Source organism: Lissotriton vulgaris, chromosome 8 (genome assembly GCF_964263255.1).
Source record: "Lissotriton vulgaris chromosome 8, aLisVul1.2, whole genome shotgun sequence".
NCBI lineage: Eukaryota > Metazoa > Chordata > Amphibia > Caudata > Salamandridae > Lissotriton > Lissotriton vulgaris.
In genome coordinates, this window is record NC_141696.1 from 1,151,650,701 (window position 1) to 1,151,671,747 (window position 21,047).

Sequence of the window (21,047 nt, forward strand, 5' to 3'; positions counted from 1 at the left end):
CTGCAACGCTAAGCGAGACCTAAAAACAGTTTTTATTTTTCATTAGGAGGCAACTCAGCTGCCTATTTAATACCGTCTCTAGGTCTCGACCCCTACTTGTTGCAAAACAAGGGTCATTCCAATCTCTTCCATCACAATGACTGCAGAGGCGGGTCTCTCATCATGACACTGGCTTGAATTTCAAGGTCCCTTCCCTTATAGAGTGACTGCAGTCTGCTCTCTTCAGAACCTTCCATTTTTATCCTGTCTTTTCTCAGATTAATCTCTGCATATCCTAGAGTTTTGGTACTAAATTCAAATTTTCATAAAGATATCTTACATATTACTTAGCAATACCACTCATTACAAAAGAAGAAATGCAACTAATAAGTATGCTTCTACAAAATTTACAACACCGTGGCTCCCATGCAAATTCCACCATAACCATGGTCTTCCCAGGGAGGAGTATTTGTTGATTTGATTTCGTCAAAGTGATAGCTGGAGAACCGAGGGTGAAGTAAAATGGTAGTCATGGGTCAGGGGTTGTATTCAAGGTGAACAACTTTAGCATTTTAAAATGTGAAAAGAAACATTCTCAGAGCGTTAGAAATCAAACCCTTTATTTAAAAAACCTTTATTAATAAAACTGTAGGATTCCACGGAGAATATAAAGCATCCTAAATTATTCTTTGAAAATATGTACAATATTCGGTTTACAAAGAAATACTGAATATGTACATGTACTGATAAATCCGGATTTACAAATTGTACTCTCCAATTGTAGCATTGCATAAAGTGATTTCAGATATGTTTATTTCCAGACTAGAGAGTTTTCTGACACAAGAATTGACTCTTGTTTAACATAACCCACATTCCCCCTTTCACTGTACAGTAAATTAAAATAGCCTATGCTTTATACAGAAACCATCCCATTCAGAAACCATACAATGGAACACATTTACATATATTACAAGGCACTGGATACTAATGTAGTCTATCCATTTGTACTAAAGTCCACATAAATAAGTGCATGGCATAAGGGTGCATTAGTTCAATTTTCAATTTTCCGATTCCTGAAACTTAGTAAGACTGAATTCTTATTTCTCAGATGTTCCCTAGCCATTACGTGTCAGTCAGTTATGTTTGCTGCATTCATCCTGAAAGGTCAGCGAGGTTCGTCATTTAGGATTCCCTAAAAACAAACTCATTAGATCCACATACAAAAAGAAATTTAAATTATGTGATTGGTTTGCAATCCAAAGGAGACTGTGCAAAAAGCTACTCTTTGGACCTTTTATGGTTCAAGAAGCAAACATAGGTGTAAATGTTATTAGCTGTTTAGTGATATTTATGTGAAGGAAGACAGAAATATTTTAAAATATTCGCATGCTCAGCCATTTTTCAAAACTGTTTCCGATCTGAAAACCTACTAAGACGAATTAGTAATGTTTGTCATAGCTAATACTGTAAAATACAGATTAGTCCCCAGTGCAAAATGATTCCTCACCAAGCAACGAAATCACATATGATAAAAAGAGGTGAGACACCTTAGTTCTCTCAACGTATCTATTTGAATTCGATCTCAAACCTGGCTTGCATTATAGTATTTTTGCTCTGCTTAGCTCGTAAACTACGAGCAGATAAGCCAGATATTTCAAGATCCCAATGTTCTTTAACTGCAGGGCTGAATGTTCGCAAAACATTGGGCTCTCTTTGGATTTCAAATTCGTAAAAAAATAAGGAAAACAGAAACAATGAGCTAGTGGGATTAATCTAAAGAGTATGTTAATTCCTGTAATATTTATCTAAGCAGTTTAAATGTATGTATGGTTCATTCCACCTGTATACTTCGCAATTCAGAAATACATTTAAACATCTTGTCGTAGTTTTCCTTTCAGTCTTCTAATTCGCCAAGATATGTTTCAGTTTTTACTTCCTCCTAGAATCTCGCGGTTTTTGGTCTCTCTTCAGCGCACTTCACTCCCCATAAAAGGTGGTCATTTGTAACTTTAACCCCGATAAAACATTTCTTTCCGAATGGATAACTGGCTGACTTAATTGATGGCCTCTGGATATCTCCTTAAAGTGCAAGCCACATAGCATTGGCAGGCTACAACCCAACCAAATGGATAAGGTTCTCTGGCTGAGCCAAACACGTCTTTTGTGGAGGGCCTGAAAAGGCTACAGCTTGATGCAACTCTATTGCATTTCAGCTCCATCGCATGTCATCTTCACTGCCACACAGCATGTAACATAGACGTCCAGAAGCAAGGCTCATGGCCTATTTAGATATGGATAAAAGTAAATTCACCTGAAAGATACAAATGCAAATAAATACATTACATAAATGCCGTTTGCACAGAAATTAACATCACGGATGAACATTAAACTAAAAGCAAAGAAAACATGTTATGCAAGTTATCATTGAGAAATCCTTGTCCATTCCAGCATGAGAAGTGAGCCCTCAACCAGGAAGTTATTAACGCATCTATGTAGATCTTTTCTATAGTTTTTTGCAGCAAGGCCAAGATCTAGAACTCCAGAAACCCTGAAAATGCATGGACAGGCTATGAAGATGCATGGGAGGGGGTTGGTAGGAAACCAAAGTTGGGCACAGAGACATCTACTGTTTCAAACATGGACAACACCGGTCCAATTATCAGCATGTTTAAGAGAAAGATATGTGCATGTGATAAAAAAGGTTGTAATAGATACCGAATGTTCTCTACCACTAGTTTTATTTTTCAAATAGCCCAATAACAAAGTTGGGAACCTGAAAAAATGTTCACACTCTAATTCTGGAGAGTGATAGTGGGAACAGAACATGGATATGGGCAAGGCCCTGTGTCTGCAGGGAAAAGCCTTGCCCAGTGGGTATTGTGACCACGGGCACTTGACATGTTTTAAGGACATGAAGTTGAGGCATGGTACATTGTGGTTTTATATCTATCCATAACTTGTGAAGGTTTGGGCTGTTAACCATTAGGTCTCTCCAACTCAAGATTTTTCGAGAAGTATTTATTTCCTGCTTGGTTGTTAATTACATAATACGTCCAGTATTCGTTTAAACACTGTTATTTTATAATAGTAATTTTGATAGTATATTCTTGGATACAACCATATTCAGCAATACCGCTTTCAACACACAATTTTCCTGTTTGAAAATAAAACAGGAAGCATAAAACTAAAATAAAGAATGTATGCCAGAAAACTTTAGAGATAAATTAGTAAGCAAACATAACATACATACATTGTTCTAAACTGAGCTGTAAATAACCATTATGGTTTTACCTGTTCCATTGAGGGGCAAGCAATAATCTGTAAATCTTCATTAGTGAATTCCTCCTTGAGCATCGAATGGATTCTTTGGAACACTTGTTGAATGTTATTCTTTAAGGAACAAAAGAATATAGGTGTTTGATTGATGTTAAAATTGAAATAACACAACAATCAAATAGGTGCAGTAGAATGATAAGACGAGTATTACAACAAACGGCCTGGCTGCAAAATATCTACTTTTACTTTGCAACTCTTATCCCACAGGATTCCTGAATAGCTAGCATAATATTCATAAACTGAAAAAAAGTCAGAGACTGCATCCATAACCTATCAAATAAAATCACATTCACAAGTATTATATTGAAAAAAAAGTGAAGAGCAGTTGTGAGCTGATCATTAATTATTACTAAAGTACTTAAATGGAGTTACGGCATGCCAAACTGGGTAATATGAAGAAATGTGGAAAAGAACCAATGAGAAAAATCGACTAAGTAGAGTGACTCCTGATAACAATGCTATAATTATATTATTGTTTTATTCAAATTGGACGGGCACTTTTCTATAAAGCATGAGCACACTGCACTAACAGTGCAACAACAGAAAATACATTGTCTCAATTTCCAGAGATTTCCAAAGTCATTAGTTTAACTTGACCTCAAACCCCTGGTAGGTATGGCAGAGAGCACACAGGCTTAAGTCAGGGCAATATGGAAGTATTGACACAGTATGAAATCAGTAATAAAGCTGAAATACAAAACAAAAAAAAATACCAAACTGAAAAAGGGAGTGAAATATCGTAAAGAAAACAACACCAAAATGACAAAACTGCAATAAGCGGAACAAGTAAGATGATATTTTAAAGTTTTAAGTAGGAATAGCACGAAGAAGTGCAAAGTGCCCATGATAGTCAAAGGCTGCAACAAACTGTGACCTAGGTGCAATTTGAGGCCAAATGAGATGGAGCACAGGTCGACTATACCAACCAGGTTTGTCCTGGCCAAAGATATTACCTTCTGGTGTAGTCTCTTAAGTCCCAATCCACCACATGATAACACTTCTAAAGCTGCCTAGTACCTCAAGAAGCACCTTAAAATTAAGTGTCAGGAAGAGGCCCACAGTGGGGTTCTGTCCAGGTTAAATTGCCACCAATCAGCTGCCCAGTTGCAGGAAGGGCTTCTTGTAGTTTGAACAGGTTAGCCTTGTATGACCCTTGTAGTCCATTTTGTCCTGGGTAAAAGAGGAAGCAAGTCCAATCCTTCAAGAGTCCTCTCAGATCAGAGACAGCAGGCCCAGACCTCCTCAGGTCCAGAATGTGCCTGGAGTTGCCACATTTATGCCTGACATGAGCTAGTGGGTGGGAACGACTCGTGGGCATGCCTTAGCCAATGGGGTAAAAGTTCCCTGGGGAACACTTTGGGCACTTTCAGGATGGCAAAAATCTTCTGCCACACTAACCTTGGGCTCTGCAGGCTGAGGGTGTGTGTGGGGAGTGCACTGTGGTAATCCTAATGTCCTCTCACACCGAACACCAAAATCCAGTTTGAAGCAGCCCCAATACCTGCCTTAAAACTCAGAAGCTTAAGTCTGGTAGAGCCAACTGGGGTTTCCCAGCAACCAGACAGTGGATGGACAGAAAATATTTTGTCATCTTGTTTCCTTTCAAGGAAGTCCCCAATGTTAAATGTAAAACCCAGAAACAGTAGCAGGATAGAACTAAAGTAGGGTGTTTCAGCAACAAGACAGTGGATACATAGGTGTTTGGGCATCCTGTTTCCCTTCCTTTCAAGTGTTCCCTAAAGTGTTACATGAACTTCAGTAGACCTGCCAAGCAGGATTTGACATTCTAACAGGATTTGATATTTGAATGCCAAAAAAGATGTCCACAGCCCCAACCATGCATGTTCTGGGAAGTTCACAGGAGTCATCTCTACCCAGTTCAGCCAGTTCTTTACTACTGGGAAGGGTTTCACACCATTTTGGCACCCATTCAGATGCTAGTTACTGGCTGGCTGAAGTGGGACAGCAAATGTAAATTTAGCCTTCAGGAACTTTAGGCAGGGAACAGGTAACTTTCTCAAAGCCACTTTTCCTTAATATTTACTAAAATCCTACTTTCCAATTGAATTTGATTTGAATAGTTATTAAAAATAGTTGTTTCATTATTTTTCAAGCTAGTCCCATTCCTGATATACAGTATTAGGATATTAATATGTACTCTGGTTTTCTACATAGGACAGCTAGGCCTTCCAGAGTTAAAAATAGCTTTTAGGGGCTAGTCACTGTAAGGACATGTTAATACTACATTTCTACGTGACCAACTTTTAAATATCATGCCTCCCAAGTCTTAGTTATAAAGCCTAAATTGAGTTGACTTATTAATATTTCAAAAAGGAGGTTGTGGGGGGCATTGCCACGCAAGATGGCTGGCAGGATGAGCTTTTGGAAGGCTCCTCGCAGCCCAGGTATTTCCCGCAGCATCCTACAGTACCAATCTCATTTACCCATGTATCTGGACTGCTGCCCCCCTTGCTCACTTGGCATCTTGAGTGGGTCAGCGGCAGCCGGATTGCAGCAGTGGGAGAACGCATACGCTGCCTTGGAGGATGCGGCCTGTGGAGACGGTTGGAGCGCAGCCTCGAGCGGACTGGGCTGCGGGCGGTGCTTGGCACTTTGCCCGTCCAGGCAACTCTGAGTGGACCCCCAGCAGTAAGAGGCATCGAGGGCAGGGGTGTGAGGGAGCCCCTACCATGGACTGGAACCTTGTGGGGAAGAGTCTCCCTATGTGCCAATGATCATCCATGCTGTGCCGAACCCTGAACACCGACTGCGACCTAGATCCGGCAGGCTATCGTGTAGGACACCAGAATTCCAACGTTGCTTCCCTCATTGAGGATCATGGCGGGGGTGCACGCCGGTGGGAGACGGTGGGCCCTGAAACTGCTCCCTAGTCACCCTGAGGCCGCATTTGGCTGGAATGGAGTGGTCGTTCACTGCGGCCAGGTGGCAAGATTCCGGTGGACGGCTGGGCCCTGGGTTCTCTTGGGGCCCCAGTGCCCTTGCCTGCGCATGGGCAGCAGGCCGGAATTGCTGGAGTTCGGGGACCCCCGTTGTGACGAGGTGAGTTCATGTGGGCGAGATCCTGCTCCTGGAGCCGTGCTGGCTTTAGTGGCCCTGGGGGTGGCATAAGAACTAAGAGCCCCTGGTCATCCTGTGTACAAAAGGGTGAGCAACCCAATATACCCTTGCGGGCTTGGGCAGGGTTTGTAGAAAAAATGGCCAGCAAGGGATTTTATTTTTTAGGATCTTTACAGCACCTTTAGGACTTGTTATTTAATCACAGTACCCAAACAAGAATTCAATCCGTGGCTGTTAAATTCAATTAAAATAAACATAGGATGTTACCACACTAACATCACGATAGAGCAAAAATGCTCAATAAAACAAGGAACCAGGGTTTATTGTCTGAAAGTTGTTATTAAATTTCAAGGCAAAATATCTGTACAAAAACAATGAATAATCATAGAACACAGGGTGCATACATGGATATACAATAAGGATATTCAAGGCCTTGGTTGCTTTTCCTTGGACATATCCAAATTAGAGTCCAAACTGCTGCGTCTCAGTGGTTGATTGGTTATAACCCAAAGTCAGAAGAAAATCAAAAGATGACTTAGGGGCAAACTAGGCAGAATTGGACTAAACAGGTCGACGTTTCGGTCTTATTATGGTTATTCTTAAGACCATCATCAGGACTACAAAGTAGTATATACAATTGATGACCCTTTTTGGCAATATAGATGGTGTCAGTTATAAGAATCTTGATGGCACCGGTGCTTGTAAATAATTGCACTGGGGTTGGGCACAGAGATGAATCCAATGTGCCGTGGTTGCACTTGCCACAATTTAGGCGCAGCAATAGATCGTACGCGCTTTGATGTCTCATTTCGGATTAACTCCAACTTATATTCAGTGATAGCTGATCATCAATCTAGAGTGGACTGTCTATCGTTTCCCATCTATTGCTGCGCCTAAATTGTGGCAAGTGCAACCACGGCACATTGGATTCATCTCTGTGCCCAACCCCAGTGCAATTATTTACAAGCACCGGTGCCATCAAGATTCTTATAACTGACACCATCTATATTGCCAAAAAGGGTCATCAATTGTATATACTACTTTGTAGTCCTGATGATGGTCTTAAGAATAACCATAATAAGACCGAAACGTCGACCTGTTTAGTCCAATTCTGCCTAGTTTGCCCCTAAGTCATCTTTTGATTTTCTTCTGACTTTGGGTTATAACTAATCAACCACTGAGACGCAGCAGTTTGGACTCTAATTTGGATATGTCCAAGGAAAAGCAACCAAGGCCTTGAATATCCTTATTGTATATCCATGTATGCACCCTGTGTTCTATGATTATTCATTGTTTTTGTACAGATATTTTGCCTTGAAATTTAATAACAACTTTCAGACAATAAACCCTGGTTCCTTGTTTTATTGAGCATTTTTGCTCTATCGTGATGTTAGTGTGGTAACATCCTATGTTTATTTTAATTGAATTTAACAGCCACGGATTGAATTCTTGTTTGGGTACTGTGATTAAATAACAAGTCCTAAAGGTGCTGTAAAGGCCCTGGTCATCCTGGCATAGACATAGTCTTATAGCTTGGCCTGGGTTCCCATTGCCTCCTATTTAAGGAAGGGGCCCTGTTACTGGACTGGGTCACAGGGCCGGGGGCCTGAGTGATTACGTTTGTGTTCCCTCTTCATATGACCACCCGGGACAGTGAGCAGTGGGTGGGGGGCCTGGCTTAGGTGCTTTATGAGACTGTGGGAGCTGCCATCAGGGGCTTGTGTTCTTTGGCCCACTACATACTGTAACTCCGGCGGCTGGGAAGCGAGTGACAGGTAGGCCGGGACGCATCTGCTGGGGACGGCTGCATCTTTAGTCTGGTGTCTCTGTCACCCTTTGACCAGGATTGGCGAGAATATGTGTCCCCCTCTGATGGGGATGAATAAGGAGCTGGCCCCTTAGCAGGGAAACACAATGAAACAGTATACCATGCAGGTCATCTCTTCACAGAGGCAGACACGACAGGCTGGTTTCAGGGAGGATTCAGTGACTGGTCCGTCCTCTGAGGAGCACTTCAGGGTGGCGCTGCTTGCCGCGATTATTGGATCCAGGGCGGCCCTCAAGAGGAAGACTGAGGCTGTGGCAATCGAGGTCAACCTCCTCTTGGCAGATCTCAGATAGGTGTCATATAAGGCACAACTCGCGGAGGGCTCTACCTCTGAACTTTAGTCTGAGACAGCAGTACTGCATAAACATATGGGGAAGGTCACTTCTAGAGCAGGGACCCTTGAGGCGTGAGTGGAGGATGCGAAGGGCAGTTCCAGCCACAATAATGTCCGCTTTCTTTGGGGTTCCAGAGCGAACGTAGGGAAATGTGACAGAAGCGTTTGTGGAACACTGGGTCAGAGATATGCTGAAGCTGGCTGGATTGTCCCCGCTATTTGTGACAGAAAGGGTGCACCGGGCACTGGTGTCCCCCTAGGCGCCGGAGTGAGTTACCATTGCCAGCATTCAGAACTATAAAGACAGGGACTGTATTCTTCATGATGCTCGGGAGACGGATGCTGCCCACTTCGACAATCACAGGATCTCCATTTATCTGGCTTACACCAACAATGTTCAGAGTCTTGGAAGGGGTTCCAGGAGGTCAAGGCCAAGCTGCACTCGATGGGCCTCCACTACATGTTATTGTAACTGGCTCGTTTGAGGGTCCTGTCTGGGGGCAAGTCTCATTTCTTTGATACCCAGCAGATGTGTGGAATTGGCTGGAGGGATAGGAAAAGCTGGATCCTGGCGAGTTGGCTCCGGGAGTGACTGTGGAGCCCACAGCCTGAACTGGAGATCCCAGGGAGAGGATGCGCTGGGAGGATCGGCCCCATGCTGAGATGGGTGCGAGATCCAGGGAGATGGCACCGTGGCACTGGTGCCTTAGGACGCTGAGCCTGTTTCGATGAGGACTGTGCCCGCCAAGGGGCCAGGCCCGGATTTGATTGCATTTCTTTTCCATGTGTCGATTTCTTGTACTTTTTCCACATGTTCTCCCTCCTGTCCATTCTTTCTACATTCCCGAGTTGTGCAGCGAAAGCCCTTTGAGGCTGCTATCATTGTAGGGTACTTTATGTGTTGTGCTGTTGACTAGATTTGGTATGGTTGTTGCTTTATCTACAGGGCCAGGAGTGCCTCTTTCCACGTTAAGTGGTAGGCCATGTTTGTGGGTGTTTGGTTTAGGCTGAGGGTCCTGACATCATGGAATATGACGGACGAGCAGTGTGAGTTATTGTTGTTATACTATCTGTCTGTTAAGGGAGTTGCCTTGTTCAGTACTTCTCTTCGTTTTGAAGTGCAAATTATTGCTTGCAGTGCGTGTGGGAGTCTGAGATACACCTTACTAATGGATCAGCGGGTCTATGTGGGCAGCTGGTTCGAAGGGGGGTGGAGGAAGAGTCTGGTCTGTTCGAAAAAGCATTGTAAATATTAATTGCTGAAATTACAAATATATTGACATGGAATGTTCGGGGCTTGAATGGTTACTCTAAAAGGTGTAGGATTCACTAATTCCTCCGTGATACGGTGCAGATAGCCTGTCTGCAGGAAACCCATCTCTTGGGGGATGAGTCACAGAGGATAGAGAAGAAATGGAGGGGGCAATTGTTTTGAGCTACTTATCTCTCTAATGCGCAGGGGGTTGCCATTTGGATCGCACCTGGGGTACCCTTCCAACAAACATAGTGAGGCAGACATAGAGGGGTGCTATCTTCTGGGCCAGGGCATCCTCAATATCTATGCGCCTAACGTTGATGATAAATAGTTTTATGACAGCATTCAGGATCTCCTGGAAGATAGTTTAGGGACTCTGGTAATTTGGATGGGGGATTGCAACTGTATCTTGGATGGGAAAGTGAATCGCTACTTGGTGAAGCTAGGTAAAAAGCCACAGAAGTCGTCCTCCCTTGCAGCGGTTATGCACAGTTGGCGGTATCTGCACCCTGATGGCAGCCAGTATACATGTCACTCCATGGCCCATAACACTTATCGTCTGGATCGTATACTACTTGGCGGAATGGACATAGAGAACTAGGTAGGGGTAATGCATCTGGGGCAGTTTCTCTCCGATCATGTGCCGATGCTGCTCAAATTACAATGGGGTACGGATGTGTGCCCTGTGCGCAACTGGCAGACACTGTGTCATGACGCATTGGCAACATTCCTTACTAACTATCTGGATGTTACCTGGTTGTCTGTCGTCGCTAGAGCTATGGATTGGGAGGCTCTCAAGGCAGTCATGCACATAGGAACCACCTGTGGTATATGACGACAACTGAAGGCTGATCTGGAGGTGCAGGAGCATCAATTGGCAGATCCCCAAGGTCCGGAGGTGTTCTTGTCAGGGTTGTAGGAGGGGGTACTCCTGGCTTAGCTGGACGGGCAGTCAGCCTGGAATTCCTTGTATAAGTGAACAATCAGGGCATACCATCAATGTCTCCACAGGTAGAGGGACAAATCCGGTAGATTTTTTCATTGGATATTGAGGCAGTAGGTCCCTCCTATCTTTCATGTTCGCGCTCCTAGTGGAGAACTGGTGACTAGTCGGCAGGATATCCTGGGGGTTTTGGTAGAACACCCCCGGGGGTGTAACGCGCTGGAGAGGGGGGTCCACCAGAGCTCATTGAAACTTTTTGAACCGGCGAGGTGCTGCCTACTTTGGCTTGTGCAGAACTTGGAGAGTGAGATTTCCTTGCAGGAATTAGGTGTGGCCATTTGACACTCAATAGATTCAATAATCCAAGTGGTGATGGATTCCATGTGGAATTCTATCAGACCGACTCTGTCACACTTAGGAAAAAATTGGTAGAGGTCTTTCAGGAGGCATGGCAAATGGGATACTTCCCACACTTTGAGGGAAGGTATTATCTGCCTTCTACTGAAGCCTGGGGGAGATGCGGCTAACTCTTCGCTGTATTGTACACTCACGATGCTCAACATGGATGTCAAAATACTATCTTAACTGTTAGCATCCTGCTTGAGGGAAGTAATTCAAGATTTGGTCCACGGTGACCAATGCAGCTTTATGCCAGCCCGTAGTTCCACCTTTAATCTCCGGAGGCTCATGCACGTCCTGCACGAAAGAGTGGATGATGATCATGAATTGGCCATGGTTTTCCTTGATCCGGAAAAAGCATTTGATAAGGTGGAATGGCAATTTCTGGTGTAGCTTGGTGCAGCTCTTATATGCTAGCCCTATGGTCCCCATCAAGATTGGAGGCGATCTCTCCGATGGATAGGAGGTTGGGAGGGGCATCAGGCAGGAGTGTCCCCTCTCGCTGCTCCTGTCTGCTCTCGCCATTGAGCCGTCCGCAGTTCTCCTGCGTAAAGGATTGGAGCCGTGGGGAATTTGAGCGGGTGTTTCCGCGCATGTTCTCTTTCTCCAAGTGGATTGTGCGCCGGTATAGGTCTGCTCCTGTGTCAGGCGGTACCAATATTAATGGGCTCCTCAGGGTCTTTGGTAGGGATTTAAGCCTTTGGGTTAATCTCTGGAAATTACTAATTTCCACTTGGTGGTCTGATTGAGGTACACTCTGCCCAGGCTCAGCCTCCGCTGGGAAACGGAGGGCTGTAGATACTTGAGTATATGGGTAGCCCACACTGAGGACGTGTACCAGCGTCTGAATGAGGATAGAGTTGTAGCAGGCCTTAAGGGTTCCGCAGCATTCTGGAATAGACTCCCTTGTCAATGATTGGTAGGGCTGCAGTGGCCAAGATGGTCTTTCTCCAACTTTGCCTTTATCTGGTCTAGAATGCAAGGTTTCCACTCCAACCCCACTTCTTTCGCAAACTGGATAGCTTACTTTTTTCCCTAGTCTGGGCAGGGTGGCATAGTAGAATGGCACTATTGGTGCTCAAGCATAATATGAAGGACGGGGGTCATGCTATACCGGATATACAACACTACTATTATGCACCAACCTACAGCATGCAGCAAGGTGGTTGGCAGAACTGGATAATTGGGAAAAGAGATTGTTCCTTGACATGCTGAAGGGTGACACGCTGGCCCACTTGCTAATGCGAGGGGGTTGGTTTCAGCATGCAGTCCCTTACGTGGTGCGGCAGACTGTGGCGATATGGGAGAAACATCGCCTCGGAGACCTCGCACCATTTAGGGCAATTGATGGGGATCCGTCCATGGATCTCTGGAAGGCTGCCAGGTGGCGGGGGACCTGTGAGACAGGGGGGTCTTCATCACGTTCCAGGAGACTGGGGAGACTTCTGAAGTGCGACCGGGCCACTTCCTTCATTATGCCAAGTTGGAAAGAGTCAATCGGGAGGTCTGGGCAGGTTTCCCTGCGGCTCCCCACCCTCCCAGATGTTGGGCGGCCTACTTTGATCGGGATAGGGGAGGCATCTCATTTCCTTATTTTACAAGTCAATCAGGGGTGACATGATGAATGCTCCATATGCCTCACGAGGGGCCTGGGAACGCGAGTTGGGGGGGGGGAGCCCATTGAGGATGCTGACTGGATGCGTACATGTGCATAGGTGAGAAGGGTGTCCTGCAACCATAGGTTCAAGTTGCTCTATTTTAATTTTCTACATCGCACTTATGTGACTCCCAGTCACTGGAACACGATGGACCCCTCGAGAGAGGCACAATGTGCACAATGTGGGGAGATGGGAGCCATCTTCTTGCACTTGGTCTGGGCATGTGCTGTGAATTAGGGATTCTGGACGGATGTGGTGCCTAAATTAGTGAAGGTGACGGACACTGAGATTCCTCTGACTCCAATGGCCTGCCACTTGGCACCCAGGGGAAATCCAGGGGGCAAAAGAGTCCCTACAGGGTGGCCCAACTTACACTGCTACTAGCCAAAAGGAGAGTGGCTATCGGAAGGATGGGCACCCGAGCACAGTTGGTGTCTTCGTGGCAGTGGAAACTCATTAAATGGTGGGAAAGGGGGGTTTAAAAGAGTCTTTAAAAAAAGAAGGTCATGACCTCTGAAAAGGCTCATTTTGACAAGTCAAATTGTGTTTTTACACTTCTATAGTCAAGCTACAATGGCAGTCATGTTTTACACTGTCACTATAGAGGAGGGGACAATAGGCGCTGCCATCCACTAATGACATTTAAGTCACATGCCCTGGGTACATTTTGAACCATATATGAGAGACTTGTATGTGCCTTAAATATACCAATTATGAATAATCCAATTTCATTGTGTTGAAAGGGAAGCACAGGCACTTTACCATCAGCTAGCAGCTAGCAGGGGTAAACTGTACAATATTTTAAAGCCAGCAAAAAAGGCGAAAAATCCATGGCGACCAGACAGATAAGGTAGATTTCCTACAATAGTGCAACCGCGTTAAAAGTAAAAAACTGTTTTTTTAAGGAGTTTTCATACATTCAGTAGAATATTACTAACTGTCCTAAACCTCTCATCCATTTAGTAGTTACAATTTGGCTGTGAGGCTCCTGGGTGCAGTTTGAACAGAGAGAGCGCATTAATTAGAGAACCATCTTTAAAGCTGGCTGAAGAATATGAAGATTGATATGAAGCAGCGTATAGTAGAGACCACTTTTAATTTTAATAGACCGTCTTCATTGTGATTTTATATTAAACTTTCACATTCATAGATAAGTATGGTTGTTCAATGAAAGTATTCTCCCACACACAATCACAATTTCTGAAAACTATTTGTTAGTATCAATTTTGTCTGTTATTTAAGTATACATATTTATCTAACAGTTCAGTCTAGCTAGTGAAATCGCCAATCCTCTTTGAAATTTCCATCAGTGAACCTTCTTTTTCTCACTAATGGAATGGAAAGGTTAGTAGTTCTTTTTTGGAAGGGAACCAGTTTCTCGATTTTAACTGAGAGTTGCGAATGTTCAGCTGATATGTTGGTTACCTTGAGCACAGTATTTTATTTTTTATTTTTATTTTTTTAGAATTTATTTTATTGAAGTAAACATAGAAGGCGACAAAACATCATAAAACAGCATCATAAAACGCATTAAATACATTTGCAGGCAGGTTCAACCTATATATCAGTTGCAAGACAGTAGAAAATCAGTTTGAGTGGACTCAACAGTACGACATTATTCATGCAAGTAACAATTCTCAATCCGAGGTGTCCTCGTCTTCGTCTATTCGTGGGGGCTCGCATATATTACCCCTGAACTCATTCCATGCTCCCCATATGTGTCCCCACTTCCCCGGGCAACCAGGATGGACAAAGACTGCCTTCTCCGCCACCATTGCGTCATCCATGTCTCTGCACCAGTCCTTTAACGCAGACAGCACATCAGAGCCCCACAACCTAGCAATATTGCGTTTCGCCATCATCATACCCAGCATGGCCCAATCCTGTTGGCGATGTGTTAGATCGTTAGGTTCCCATATATTCAGCAAACAGCGCCGGGAATCAGGCAGACGGGAAATAGATAGGGTCTGGAAAATGGTACGCATCACAGCGGTCCAGTACCTTGCCATCCGTCCACAGTCCCATATAGTGTGGAGGAATGTCCCCGCATCCACGCAGACAGTACATATGCGACGCCTTCCCTATCTGGTATAAAATCGATCTGGTGTAATACGTGCGATGTAGTATTTTAAGTTGGACTAATTTGAGCCTGGAGGGGATAGCTATTTCCCGAGGGGAGGATAGGGTCTCCTGCCATTCGGAATCATCAAATTCGCCAACATCTCGCGACCAGTTCAGTCGAAACTTGGATGTCATGTCAGGAAGGTTGTTAACCAGCTTACGATATGTAAAGGACGTCGCTCTATCGGTCATATGTTCCATCAGTAACCTATCTTTAAGAGGAGTGGAGAGAAGAACAGCAGGTTCCTGTATATACTCCCGGCGGGCCATAACCGCCTGCAGGCGGCGTAGGTTGAGTGCCGTACTGCGATGTGGCATAAAGCCAGATTGGTCCGGATGTACTAGGGTGGGAAGATGGGGGGTCAATCGCAACGCCAGTAGTTTAGCAAGAATCTTTGGTTCTGCATTAATTAAGGAGATTGGGCGATATGAAGCGCAAGTCGTCGCAGATTTGCCTGGCTTATGGATCGGAACAATCGTGGCGAGGCGTTGATCCCTAGGCAACTCCCCCGCTTCCAGACTGTCAGAGAACATATCCAGGAGGTAAGGGGCCGTCGTTTGCACAGTTTTCTTATATAATTCCACCGGAAGTCCGTTGGGGCCCAGTGCCTTGCCAGACGCAAGCGAGGAAGTCGCTTCTTGAATTTCGTCAGGAGTAATGTCTGCCTCCAGCAGAAGCACCGCTTCTGGGGACAGGCGAGGGATCGTCAAATCCTTGCTATAATCGTACGCTTCCTCCACCGTGAAGGATGCCTGAGGAGCGTAAATGTTTTCGAAATGATTGGCCAGGAGGCCAGCTATAGCGTCGGGATCTGAGGTCATAGACCCAGCGGGGGACATCAGCTGTGCAATCACCCTACCCGCTTTTTCTTTTTTGCCCAGCCAGGCCAACATCTTTCCTGCTTTATCCCCTAGTTCGTAAACTTTGTGGAGGGTCGCCTGGATTGTGTTTTTCGCTATTTCCCTCTGGTATGTTACATATGCGGTTTGTTTAAGGCGGACCTCTCGGGCAGCACCGGGCGAAGGGCGAGTTTCCTGCTCTGTTATTGCAGTGGCAAGGTCCTCTTCAAGAGTGTTTAGTTCTGTCCGTTGTGTTCTCTTATGGCTGGTGATAGAGGCCATTGCCTGTCCACGAAGGACTACTTTATAGGCCTCCCATAGAGTGTTACTGGAGGTCACAGAGCCAGTATTCTCTTGAAATAATTGCTTAGTGGTTTTACTAAGCTCTTTCATAAGGGGGGCTACCTGAAGATAACCGGCATGAAGAGGAAACATGCGTCGTCTATAAGTTCGGTGGAGGGTATATTTTAATAGCAGTGGCGAGTGATTGGAAATACCCCTGGGGTGAATTTCCGTCTCTTCTATGCCCTGTAAGCCATCTGCGGACATCAGAATATAATCAATCCGGGTGAGACAATTATGGACCGCAGAAAAAAAGGTATATTGCTTGTCGCTAGCGTGTTTGTGTCTCCAGCAATCCCTAAGCCCCAGGGCATCCAAAAGCCCTAACAGTCGCCCCCTTCCATTTACTACAGGTCTGGCCGGGAATCTATCAGTTTCTCCATCAATGATATCATTAAAGTCGCCCCCTATTACCAGCGTCGCGGCAGGCAAAGTCAGTAGAAAGGTCGTGAGTGCCGAGTGTGCTGTGGCATGTAGGGCAGGTGGGATGTATACAGAAACTAAATTAAATAGGCGCCCCTCCCATTGGCATGTAATGGCCGCAAAGCGACCTTGATCATCAATTCGCTGCTGCTGGATAACTAGCTGGAAATTTTTCTTTACAAGAATCCCTGTTCCTCTGGAACCTGAGGAGAAATCTGGATGTGCCGCCATCTTGTACCCCCACCTATCCATGGTAGCAGAGCCCACTAGATGTGTTTCTTGCAGCAGAACCACTGCTGGACTGCTTCGTTTCAAGTACTGCAGCACCAGGCCTCGCTTCACCTTGTCTCCCAGGCCACGGACGTTCCATGTCAAAACGGTTAGGGCAGGTCGAAGGGGAAGGTGTGTTTGAGGAGTCTCAGGTGTACATGTCACGTGTGTAGCCATCTATAGTGGAGAGTTGTGTTGTGCAATCAAAGATAAACCTGACCTGCAATGCACCCTCAGTAAAGTAGCGTGTGGCCTTCACAACCATACAAACGAAAAAAACAACAAAACATAACAACCTTGTCAGGGGCAGGAGGTCCAGTGGAAGCCCCAGCCCTTCTCGCTCTCCAGAGTCCGTCTCAGTCCGCCACCACGGACAGTCCAGCCCCAAATGTAAACAGGATCATTTCGCCTGCCAGCAGTCAGTAAGTGTCATCGACAGCGCCCCATTGTTCACTCCTCTTCCTGCCTTGGCGTATGCTCTTGGTCAGAGTGTCTCGTCTCCTGTGTTCCCGGGTCGCCCTCCTCCTCTCGCCGGCAGTGCTGTCCATGCCCACCCTTGGGCTTCTCCGCATGTCGTCATCCCTCAAGCCAGTCGTGCGCCACCTCCGGCGTTTCTTAGAACCAAGTCCGACTACCATCCACGACACGAAGTTTAGCCGGGAAGATCATGAAATATGTCATTTCCTCCGCCTTCAGGAGTGTTTTGACCTCTAGGAAGCTTCTCCTGCGTCTGGAAACCACCGCTGTGTAGTCTGGAAAAAAGGATATCGTGGAATTCTGTATTCATATGGGCTGAGAAATCTGTGCGGCCTGTAAAATTGCGTCCCTGTCCCTGTAGTTGAATAGTTTGGCAAGCACTGGCCTCGGGGGTGCCCCTGGCTTCGGCCTGCCGCCGGGAACCCTGTGCGCCTGCTCCACTGAAAAGAAGTTGGAGAGGCCCTTGGGTTGTAGCCGCGATTGTATCAGCTCTTCCACATGTAAGTCCATTGCTTGCTTGCCCTCGGACTCCGGTATGCCAATTATACGCACGTTACTCCGCCTCGCACACCCTTCTTGATCGTCTAGCTTCTCAGCGAGTTGTCTATTTTCTTTTTGGAGCTGAGAGACAGCCATCTGTAGATCTGAGGTGTCTGTTACCAGCGATTTCGCCACTATCTCCACCTCCTTCACCCGGTCAGCCATTTTATGTAGGTCCGCACGCAGCAGTGAGACATCGGTGGAAATAGATCCCACCGTGGTTTGGACGCTGGATAGTGCCTTCATGATATCTTCCAGAGTAATTTTCTTCGCCTCCCCTCCATCTTGTTGTTTGCCGGTAGATGTGCGACCTTCAAGCTGTGATGCCCCGCTCTTTTCATAGGCAAATTTGTCCAACTTGGCTTGTGCTGCGGTGTTCCTGGGACCTCTGCCCGCCATGGTGTCCTGCGCTAGGGGCGGAGCGCGGGTCTGTATGCCAGCCATGTAGTATCAAGGGCGAAAATGGGGCCGCTTGCCGACCGAGCGCAATGCGTGGGCGCCGGGCGTTCCACGCTGTGGACACCTCTCTCGTCCAGTGCTCGGTTAAATGTATAAGAGAAAGGGCCCCAGTCCTAGGATATGCTGCAATGTGGGTCCTATCTCACACCGCTCCACCGTGTCTTTGGGATGCAGCACTGCAGTGGGGCGGTCACCTCCAGCATTCAGTGAGGGACCGGTGGTAGGAGGATGTCCTCAGTGGCCCCAATTACCAGGGCCCAAACAGTAGTGTGGAGATGCTGTAGGGGCGCACCTGCGGCGGTGGTAGGGCAATTCAGGGATCCTGCACGGGCCGCACCCGCCCCTTGAGTCTTTTTTGCCCCGGGATCGCTCAGCAGGCACGGACAGGCAGTCGCGGTGCCGTGGATAGGTCTCAGCAGGATATGTTATTGGCTGATCGCCACTGGTGCGGGCGGGATGGGCAGCGTGATCTCCCTACCGTCACCGCCTTTTCGTAGTTACCAGTTGTTCAGGACCAATTCAGCGGCTGTAAGTGTACGGAGGGGGGGGGGGGGGGGTGAGACCCTCACACTATCGCCCCCACTTAGTAGAGTTCGCTGTAGGATCTCGCTGGTCTATCAGGCCGCCGGCGGGTCTCCGCCGCTCAATACTTTGCTCCCCTGCGTCATCAGCCAGCGTCACCTGAAAATTTAGTCCCCGGTCTCCTCCAGGGGGATAGGCCGCTTCTTCGCTCCCTCCGAAGTCGAGCACTTCCCACCTGCGGATCCGTTCCAAAATTTCAGCGGCTGCTGTCGCTCGGCAGTGGACCTCGACCCCAGCCTCCGGAGGTCGATATTTATGCGGATAAGTGGACGGATTGATTAAAGGACTGTGTTACCCACGGAGCTCCCTAACTAGGCAGCCATTGCTCTCGGCTGCTAGCCACTCCCCCCTTGAGCACAGTATTTGATGGAGCAAAAGTTGGGCTTCCACTGAAAAAGAGTGCTTGTACTGCACTTACTTTTTGCCATGCATATGCATTGATACAGCATTATGCTGGTAAGCCAATGACCAAGTCTATAGGCCTGATCTGTTTATTTTGATAAAGGCAGTAGGCCAGATATGTCTTTTGTGAACAACATATGTTAAAGTCAATAAACATTTAAGAGTGGATTGGTATTCCGCTGTATTAATGATTTTAGAGGTATTTTGTTACATGAAATCTTAAAAACAACCATAGTAAGCAAGGGTTTTGATGTTGGGTACTTCCGCTGCCAAACTGTAAGGATCGAAGATTTGCACTATGATAATCCTTGTTGCTCTTCTCATAACAGAAAGTATTCTACTCTGCCAAATGTAATTTTGTAAACATTTATAATTTTCCGACTGCATGCCGGACACTGGGCCTGAGTGAGAAGCCATCAATAAACACTATAGGGTTGACTGGTTCCCTGGGACAGTAATGTCCGAAGCCAAAGGTCTGATCTGTTGTTACAGAGGCAGTAGATCTGGCTTATTTATTGTGAAAAGTATCTGTCAAATCTAATAGGCCAATAAAGGAGTATTGCTATTACGTTGTGTTAAAGGCTGGAGAAGGTATTTTGTTACGTGAAATGCGACGTTACATGTTAGGCAAAATCTCACAGATAATTGTAGTAAGCAAGGGTTTTCAGGTTGGCCCTCCTTTTCACTCGTGACAACCCGTAGGAGGGATGAAAGAAGTAGCCGAGTGGATGAAAAACAGCCGTTTAAAACTAAACTCAGACAAAACGGAAGTCCTCATCTTAGGATCATCCCCCTCCGCCTGGGACGACTCATGGTGGCCACCGGCCCTGGGAACCACAGCCATACCAACGGACCACGCACGTAACCTGGGCTTCATCCGGGACTCCTCCCGCTCGATGACCAGACAAGTCAACGCCGTCTCATCATCATGCTTCAACATCCTACGTATGCTCAACAAAATCTTCCATTGGATCCCCACCGAAACAAGAAAGACGGTCACCCATGCACTGGTCACAAGCCGACTAGACTACGGAAAAACCCTTTACGCTGGAACCACAGCCAAACTGCAGAAAAAAACTCCAACGCATCCAAAACGCCTCAGCCAGACTCATCCTAGACATCCCCCGCCAAGCTCACATTTCCAATCACCTTAAAGACCTCCACTGGCTCCCCATCAACAAGAGAATAACGTTCCGCCTCCTCACCCACGCACACAAAGCCCTCTACGACCTAGGACCCGAATACCTCAACACACGCCTGTCCTTCTACACCCCCACCCGCCAACTTCGATCGTCCAATCAAGCCCTCGCCGCAATTCCACGCATCCAAAGATCCACCATGGGAGGAAGATCCTTCTCCTACTTAGCGGCCAAGACCTGGAATTCCCTCCCCACCCACCTCCGCCTCACACAGAACCACCTCTCCTTCAGAAAACAACTAAAAACTTGGATATTTGATAAGTAAAGCTCCCCCCTCCTTCAAGCGCCTTGAGACCCTCTGGGTGAGCAGTGCGCTATCCAAATTTAAACTTGAACTTGAACTCTGAAAAGCATACTGTGAAGGCAATAGTCTTAATATATGAATGGCAAAAAGTGAGGTATAAAGGGGCAACATAGGGACAACCTGACCACCTGATAGTTGTGGAGGGCAGAAAGCGGGGGGAGGGAAGAGAGGTGGGGGTCCTATACCAGACAAACACACTCCCAGGGACAATTTTACATGTTAAGGGTACTGCAGTATTCCTGTGGAATTACCCTCTTAAAGACTTCACATTATCCTCA

At 46.3% G+C, this 21,047-nt stretch overlaps 1 protein-coding gene across 1 annotated transcript in view; it reads right to left on the reverse strand.

The window, feature by feature from the left end:
• Nucleotides 1-582: 582 nt before the first annotated feature.
• COG3 (component of oligomeric golgi complex 3) overlaps nucleotides 583-21,047 on the reverse strand; it is a 139,215-nt gene continuing 118,750 nt past the window's right edge. Inside the window, exons 7-8 of the mRNA XM_086936236.1 lie at nucleotides 3,271-3,369; nucleotides 583-2,290 (exon numbers count right to left, since the gene is read on the reverse strand). Of these exons, the coding sequence (XP_086792362.1) occupies nucleotides 2,261-2,290; nucleotides 3,271-3,369 (129 nt within the window). The 3' untranslated portion in view covers nucleotides 583-2,260. The remainder of the gene's footprint in view (nucleotides 2,291-3,270; nucleotides 3,370-21,047) is intronic.